Source organism: Sinocyclocheilus anshuiensis, unplaced genomic scaffold, assembly GCF_001515605.1.
Source record: "Sinocyclocheilus anshuiensis isolate Anshui unplaced genomic scaffold, SAMN03320099.WGS_v1.1 scaffold1647, whole genome shotgun sequence".
In the NCBI taxonomy this organism is placed as follows: Eukaryota; Metazoa; Chordata; class Actinopteri; order Cypriniformes; family Cyprinidae; genus Sinocyclocheilus; species Sinocyclocheilus anshuiensis.
In genome coordinates, this window is record NW_015549848.1 from 385598 (window position 1) to 394368 (window position 8771).

The 8771-nt window shown below is 39.7% G+C and overlaps 4 protein-coding genes across 4 annotated transcripts in view; all 4 read right to left on the minus strand.

Annotated features, from left to right (window-relative positions):
* Positions 1 to 626: 626 nt before the first annotated feature.
* Positions 627 to 2748, minus strand: LOC107660894 (protocadherin alpha-5-like). Its single transcript, XM_016450325.1, has one exon. It carries the CDS (start codon positions 2676 to 2678, stop codon positions 627 to 629), a length of 2052 nt encoding a protein of 683 aa, XP_016305811.1. The 5' UTR covers positions 2679 to 2748.
* Positions 2749 to 2957: 209 nt separating this feature from the next.
* On the minus strand, positions 2958 to 4849 carry LOC107660928 (protocadherin alpha-8-like). The gene has a single exon (XM_016450369.1). It carries the CDS (start codon positions 4746 to 4748, stop codon positions 2958 to 2960), a length of 1791 nt encoding a protein of 596 aa, XP_016305855.1. The 5' UTR covers positions 4749 to 4849.
* Positions 4807 to 7736, minus strand: LOC107660929 (protocadherin alpha-3-like). The gene is made up of 4 exons (XM_016450370.1): positions 5226 to 7736; positions 5094 to 5104; positions 4992 to 4999; positions 4807 to 4874 (listed from the first exon to the last, which is right to left on the minus strand). Exons 1-4 carry the CDS (start codon positions 7581 to 7583, stop codon positions 4807 to 4809), a joined length of 2445 nt encoding a protein of 814 aa, XP_016305856.1. The 5' UTR covers positions 7584 to 7736.
* A 534-nt stretch (positions 7737 to 8270) lies between these two features.
* LOC107660931 (protocadherin alpha-3-like) overlaps positions 8271 to 8771 on the minus strand; it is a 12113-nt gene continuing 11612 nt past the window's right edge. Inside the window, exon 3 of the mRNA XM_016450371.1 lies at positions 8271 to 8585. Coding sequence (XP_016305857.1) covers positions 8271 to 8585 — 315 coding nt within the window. The remainder of the gene's footprint in view (positions 8586 to 8771) is intronic.

The window sequence follows — 8771 nt, forward strand, 5'->3', positions numbered from 1 at the left end:
GAGGAAAATGGTCATATCCAGCTTCTCGTGATATATACTGTAGCTCCCATCGCAGTGAAAATGAACAGAACAGCCATGCGCACCACATTATCAATGGGCAGGGCACAATCTCTCCTGAATATCCTTATGTAACACTGACACCACATGGTACAAACAGGTAAACATGAATTGTTATATATGCCACCTAAGGCGACCGTAAAATGACTGCCCGACACATACAGGAACGTCTGAAAGAAATAATTTAATAAATGACACTTATCGCAACATATCTATTATACAATATTTCAAATGGTAAAACTAAAGAAAGAGATAAGCACTTTTCCGACAAATTATGATAGGAAAGATTGTTATTCTACAAAGGTGAAACAATTCAGAACCATGGACAACGAATATTTATTCCATCGTTCAAAACTTAATTCCCAAGCAAACAATGAATAAATAATGCTCTTATTAGTCAGAACATAAAATAACCCACATAGTGAATTCGATCCTGAAAAAAAAAATCACAATTTGATGACAGTAAGCCTGCGAAAGTGTAGTTTAATATAATTCACATCCTCTTACCTCTCCAGAATCTCTCCTCCTGCGATCTGGGATCACTAGAGTATTTCCATTACTGCCTGGGACTAGCTTTTAACATCAGAAGCTGCAAAAGCCTCTCTGGGTTCCACAACTTTGACAATCACAGTCGCTGTTGCTGAGAGAGAAACGTTCCCATTGTCTTTGACCAGTATGAGCAGTTTATGCTGGGCCTCGTCTGTTTCTGTGAATGAGCGAAGGGTCCTTATCTGTCCTGTATAGCGGTCCAAACCAAAGAGACTGTGGTCACTAACTTCCTGCAGTGAAAATAATAACCAGCCGTTGTATCCTATATCTGCGTCATAGGCTCTGACTTTAGTCACCAAATGACCTGCGTTCACATTACGGGGAATCTCTTCCACACCCTCAGCAGAACCGTTAGCGCTGACTGGATATAAGATCACTGGAACGTTGTCGTTCTGATCCAGAATAAACACGTTCACTGTCACGTTACTGCTCAGAAACGGAGTTCCAGAGTCTGTTGCAACAATTTTGAACTGAAATGTTTTAACAGTTTCAAAATCAAAGCTCTTTAGCGCATAAATCTCCCCATTTTCAGAGTTAATATTAATGAAGGACGTATATTTGTTTTCCTCACTACTTTCTCTCCATATGTGATAGCTAAGAATAGCATTTTCATTAGAGTCTTTGTCAGTAGCAGACACAGAAAATAAAAATTTGCCTGGGACATTGTTTTCCATCACATAAAAAGCATACGGGGAAAATGAGAATTCTGGGCTATTGTCATTTATATCTGATATCAGAACAGTTACAGTTTTAACAGAAGACAATGATGGCTGTCCCATATCTTTTGCAACTAATGTGATGTCATACTGAAATTTTGTTTCCCTGTCTAAAGGTGACGTGGTAACTAATGAATATGTGCTATGTTGTGAAGAAGGTATTAGTTTGAAAGGCATGTTATCTTCTAAAAAACAAGAGATTTTGCCATTCAGCCCAGAGTCTAAATCTGTGACACTTAACAAAGCCACTGTAGTACCAGGTCTAGAATCCTCTGGAATGGCGCTTGAAAATGATGTGACCTCCATTTCCGGTGCATTATCATTTACATCAACTATTTTTATGATTACACTTTTATCCGTCGCAAGAGGAACAGTTCCTTTGTCAGATGCCTGAATGTCAATTTCATATATATCTTTTACCTCGAAATCTAAAAGACCAGTCACAATAATTTCTCCAGTGACTGAATTAACTTGAAAAAGTTCATGTAAGTTATCATCAACATTATTTCCCAATGCATAAACTACTTGTCCATTTTGACCCTCGTCCAAATCAGTAGCATTAACCTGTACAATTGTTGTGCCCACAGGTGCGTTTTCACTCAATACAACAGTGTAAGTTTCTTTCGTGAATATAGGCACATTGTCGTTTATATCCAGCACATCAATAAATATTTCTATTGAGCCAGACTTTGGAGGTCTCCCTCCATCTAAAGCAGTCAATTCTAATTTTATGTTTTTCGTCACTTCCCTGTCAAGCGGCTTGTGTAAAATCAGAATAGGAATTTTAACATCTTCTCGGTCTTTAATCTCAAGACGGAAATGGTCGTTGTGGCCGAGTTTGTAGGTTTGAACCGAATTACTTCCACTATCAGGATCACGCGCTGCCTGTAGCGGATATCGCGCGCCTGGCAGGGCGGATTCCCAAATTTCTAGCCGCTTTTCATTCTCGGAAAACAGCGGACTGTGATCGTTTACATCTAATATCTCTATAGTGACATAGTGAATTTCTAGTGGGTTTTCTAAAGCAATTTTCAGGTTGATTAAACACGGTGTGCTTCTCTCGCACACCTCCTCTCTATCTATTTTACCGTTAACATACAAGACACCGTCATTCTGATTCACACTGAACATTGACTCGCCTGAGGTCGAGACGATGCGAAATCCTCTTTCCTTTAGTGTTCTGCGATCAATACCTAAATCCTTCGCGACATTTCCCACAGCAGCTCCGTCCTTCTGCTCCTCCGAGATCGAGTACTGTATTTGTGCCCAAACTGCTCTCCCAAACAACAGCGATACAACAATGAAAGCGAGTTTCGCATTCAGCTCCAGCTGATGAGAGCGTCTTCTTTGTTCCATTTTTCTGGTTTTACAAAAACCCGTTCCAACGGAATTTCACGATCAATCTACAAATATTTGTTGTATAGTTCCATCGTTGCTCACATTTACGCTGAAGGCCAGTCAGACAATAAAAAGACGCTGCACTCAATCAATCCTGACAAATCTAACAGCACCGGTGCTGAAAATGAGAATGCACACGAATAAACTGAGAAGGCAGAACAAGAAAAAAAAAAAACTTAACTGTTTGACGTCACGAGTCTTTCTCTAGGTTACACTGACATCTCTCGATCTAACGCGTTAGTTACATTGCTCAGCAGAACCGTTAGCGCTGACTGGATATAAGATCACTGGAACATTGTCGTTCTGATCCAGAATAAACACGTTCACTGTCACGTTACTGCTCAGAGACGGAGTTCCAGAGTCTGTAGCCAACACCTGAAACTGTCCAGTTTTCATCGTTTCAAAATCAAAACTTTTAAGCGCATGGATAGCTCCAGTTTCAGAACTGACATTCATGAATGACGATAAATCGCCTTTGGTTCCATCACCTCTAATTATATGATATGAAATGACAGCATTGTCGTTCATGTCGTTGTCAAGTGCGCTAATGGAAAAAACTGATGCGCCGGGCGGATTATTTTCGAATATGAAAAGCTCGAGAGGATTCTGCGGAAATTCTGGTTTATGATCATTCACATCTGAAACCTCAATGCTTAAAGTCTTTACTGAGGACAAAGGAGGCTGCCCTAGATCAGTAACAGTTAATAAAATGTCATAATGAGCAACCAACTCCCGATCTAAAGCCTTTTGCGTCACAAGCGAATAAATATTTTCCTGAAAAGAAGGTTTTAGCTCAAACGGAGTACCCTCAGAAAGACTGCAGACTATTTTTCCGTTAGCACCCGAGTCTTTATCTGATACACTAATCAGTGAAATAACAGTTCCTGATTTAGAATCCTCGGGTACTAGATTGGATAGAGAGGTGACCTCTATTTCTGGTTTATTATCATTTACGTCTGTAACTTTTATGACTACTCTACAGTTTGTAGTCATGGGAGGCTCTGCGCTGTCTGACGCTGTGACGTCAGCTCTGTATACTTCTGTGTCTTCGTGATCAACATCACCTATAACACGAATTTCACCTGTATTCTTGTCTATTTCAAATGTATCGTACACCTTTTTCTTTAAGTTGCTCACAAATGAATATATTATATCACCATTCTTTCCCAGATCTGCGTCTGTGGCATTCACTTGTAATATGAGACTCCCTACGGGAATATTTTCAGTAATTGTAACCGAGTAAACATCTTTACTAAACACAGGTCTGTTGTCATTAATATCAATTACATTTATGGTAATGTTCATAATGCCTGATTTCTGTGGATTTCCACCATCGAGAGCGGTTAACACTAAGTGGTGCTTACTATGTCGCTCCCTATCAAGAGCTCTCTGCAGTTTAAGAATAGGGATCTTGTTGTCTTCTCCGCCATCTCTAATCTCCAATTCAAAATGTTCGTTATGACTCAGTTTGTATGTACGAAGTGAATTTGCTCCAGAATCGGGGTCGCGAGCTGCGAGCAACTGAAAATCAGCACCAGTTAAAGTATTTTCTGCGATCTTTAAATTATGTTCTTTCTCGGGGAAAACAGGTGCATGATCGTTGATATCCGTAATCTCAACGCCAACATAATGAATTTCGAGGGGATTTTCGAGAGCAATTTTCAGATTCACTTGGCAGACATTATTGTCGGCACAAAGTTCTTCTCTGTCGATTCTGTTTTGAACATAGAACATACCATTGTTCAGATTTACCTGAAAAGGAGCATCCTTAGATCCAGAAACGATACGAAATCGCCTGTCCACCAATGTACTGACATCAAGACCCAAATCCTTTGCAATATTTCCTACAACGGCTCCCTCTTTGATCCCCTCTGGAACAGAGTATCTTATCTGAGCTGAAACCTGCTGTTCGACGCAAAATAGAAAAAAGAGGCACAGAACAAACCACCAACACTCCAGTTTGCGTCGTTGTCTTCCGTCCCCCATCGCGAATATTGGAATGATTTGTCCAACAGCTAAACAGCACATTGAATGACGTGCATTTCATGTGTCGTACAGACCTGGAAATCTAACCCAAAATATGGTCCTACTCTTTAACACCAGCGTAATTATGTCCGTGCGCCTTTCCTCTGAACAGCACGCTCACACAAGCCTCTCCAATTGAGGAAAAATGCCTTTCACGTCATCACAAGCAGATGGGTTCTCTCGCAACATTAATGCAGCACTGACACCAGGCGGACTTGAGTGTATAGCACATTCTTAAATAAATACTCAGAGCACTATCGGAGAAAAAAACATTAGATATTATTCTTTTCATTAGACAATTTTCTGTGGCTTCATTGTGAAAAAGGAAAAAAAAAAAACAGCTTGTACCGTTCTTCTAACTGCAATTAATACAACAAATTAAAAAATTTCAAGTACGCATATTCAACGTGAAAATACAAGTACAACACAACCTGGAATTAAAATAATTAAATATCAAAACATATTATTATCACATCTTACCTCTCCAGAATCTCTCCTCCTGCGATCTGGGATCACTAGAGTATTTCCATTACTGCCAGGGACTATAGTAGAGCCGATACTCATTCCGGGTCCAACTAGCATGTACCGTTTGTCTCCAGATCTGTACTGGATGCTGTGACACAGAGTCCCGTAGTAATTTGTGTCCTGTAAATACTTGGACGAATAGTCTGTCGATTTAGAGCACTGCATTACAATCAACACGATGATGCTGATGACAAAAAGCACTGAAACCGAGCCCAAAGTGATGATCAAATAAAATGTCACATTGTTTTCCTCCTCGTCTTTTATTGTGTTTTTCACATCAGAAGCTGCAAAAGCCTCTTTGGGCTCCACAACTTTGACAATCACAGTCGCTGTCGCTGAGAGAGAAACGTTCCCATTGTCTTTGACCAGTATGAGCAGTTTATGCTGGGCCTCGTCTGTTTCTGTGAATGAGCGAAGGGTCCTTATCTGTCCTGTATAGCGGTCCAAACCAAAGAGACTGTGGTCACTAACTTCCTGCAGTGAAAATAATAACCAGCCGTTGTATCCTATATCTGCGTCATAGGCTCTGACTTTAGTCACCAAATGACCTGCGTTCACATTACGGGGAATCTCTTCCACACCCTCAGCAGAACCGTTAGCGCTGACTGGATATAAGATCACTGGAACGTTGTCGTTCTGATCCAGAATAAACACGTTCACTGTCACGTTACTGCTCAGAGACGGAGTTCCAGAGTCTGTAGCGAGCACGTGGAACTGGAACGTTTTAACAGTTTCAAAGTCAAAGCTCTTTAACGAATAAACAACACCCGTCTCGGAATTTATATTTAAGAAAGATGACAAATCATTCTGTGTGCCATCACCTCTAATTATATGATAGGATATCACGGCATTTTCAGATGTGTCTCTATCAGAGGCGCTTACAGAAATTATGGAGGAACCGGCTGCATTGTTTTCCATTAAGTAGAGATCTAGAGGATTTATAAAAAAATACGGAGCATTGTCATTCACATCAGAAATCTGAACGCTTAGAGTGGTCGATGCAGTCAAAGACGGCTGCCCTAAATCAGAGGCAGTTATTGTAATGTCATACTGTGAATTCGTCTCTCTATCTAAACGATCTTTTGTCACTAAAGAGTACATATTGTCTTTGAAAGAAGGCTTTAGTTCAAAGGAAATATTTTTGTTTAACTGACAAATCACTTTACCATTGATCCCTGCATCTTTATCAGTCACGCTGATGAGAGAAATCACCGTTCCAGGTTTAGAATCTTCAGGGATGTTCTTAGAAAGTGATGTAATCTCAATCTCAGGCCTGTTGTCATTCACATCAATAATCTTAATAACAATTCTAGACTTTGCAGACATTGGTGGATGCCCTTTATCTGAGGCTTGAATATCGAGTTTATAAACTTCTGTATCTTCAAAATCCACTTCCCCCTTTACAAGTATTTCACCTGTGACCTGATCGAGCTCAAAAACCTCGTGCACTTTGCTGTTTAACGTTAAAAAACTGTATTCAATATCACTGTTTGTGCCCTCATCCATATCAGTTGCATTTACTCGAACAACCATAGTGCCAATAACAGAGTTTTCCGAAAGTGTCACAGAATGTGTCTCTCGACTAAATACAGGGCGATTATCGTTTATATCTAGAACAGTAATAGTAATGTTAAGGGTGCCAGATCTCGGAGGATTTCCTCCGTCAACTGCTGTTAAAAGCAGCTTGTATGTAGTTGTAATCTCCCTATCAACAGCCTTCTTCAGTACTAAAAATGGCATTTTATCCTCATCACTCTCTCTAACTCGAATTTCAAAATGATCATTAGGACTTAATTTATAGGACCGGATTGAATTCGTTCCAGAATCAGGATCTTTGGCAGCCTGTAACTGATAATCAGCGCCAGGGAGCGTATTTTCATAAATTTGCAAGCGCTGCTCTTTTTCAGGAAAACTAGGAGAATGATCGTTTATATCTGATATTTCTACTTCTACGTAATGCATTTCCAAAGGATTTTCAATAACGGTTTTTAAATTTACCATGCAAACACCGCTGCCAGCACATAAAGACTCTCTGTCGATTTTCTTATGAACGTACAAAACGCCATTTTCCTGATTTATCTGAAAAAGCTCCTCCTTAGATCCAGAAACGATTCGAAACTGCCTGTCCACCAAACTACTTACTTCAAGACCCAAATCCTTTGCAATATTTCCGACAGCGCTCCCTTCTTTTACTTCTTCTGGAACTGAATATCTTATCTGAGCTGAGACTTGATGTCCGATGCCAAGAAGAAAAGAAATACACAAAGCAATCCAGCAGTACTCCCATCTGCGCCTTTGTCCTCCAGCTTCCATCACGCGCGATTAGCAAACAGTTTCTCTAGGATCAAATGTATATATCCTCGATTATTAAAGTCCGTACTCGAGTGTAGATGGCAAGTACATAATGAAAAAATAAGAACATTTGAAATTGGTCTTTTCAAGAACCGTCAGTACAAATCCATGCATCCCGAGCCTTTTCAGTGTGTGTGAAAAAAAAACAACACAGCCCTACTCGCGTCATCATCAGGGGCAGGACTCAATATTCTGAACAAATCTTGGAGCAACACCGACACCAAGTGGTTTCAAAACACTTGAAAATATTTTGAAATAAACCACTGTCAGTCATAAAAACACTGAAAAGATGTAAACTTAACAACTTAACATGAAAAATATTAAAGTGTACCTCTATTCAGTGTTTTTGATGACAAACATTACTGCTTCTTAACATGTTTTCATAAAATGCAAAAAAAAAGTAATTTAAGCATTTTTCTATCACAGAAATTATACATTTTACAATCAATCATATTCTGTAGGATTTGCATCAAATTTTAGCACCAACGCAGTGGACAGCACCCTGTAAACTGTGGTTACTTACAATTACGATCAGATAATCAAAATATCAAACAAAGTAGGCTACTAAACGAGACTTCGCTCTATGAATTCATAAGTAAAAACACACAATATTGTATAAAAAATAGCGAACCAACACGCTGATTGTAATTAGAAATAATCTGTCACTCTTACCTCTCCGGAATCTCTCCTCCTGCGATCTGGGATCACTAGAGTGTTTCCATTATTGCCAGGGACTATAGTAGAGCCAATACTCATTCTGGGTCCAACTAACATGTACCGTTTGTCTCCAGATCTGTACTGGATGCTGTGACACAGAGTCTCGTCGTAATTTATGTCCCGTAAATACTTGGACGAATAGTCTGTCGATTTAGAGCACTGCATTATAATCAACACGATGATGCTGATGACAAAAAGCACTGAAACCGAGCCCAAAGTGATGATCAAATAAAATGTCACGTTTTCCTCCTCGTCTTTTACTGTGTTTTTCACATCAGAAGCTGCAAAAGCCTCTTTGGGCTCCACAACTTTGACAATCACAGTCTCTGTTGCTAAGAGTGAAACGTTCACATTGTCTTTGACCAGTATGAGCAGTTTATGTTGGGCTTCGTCTGTTTCTGTGAATGAGCGAAGGGTCCTTATCTGTCCTGT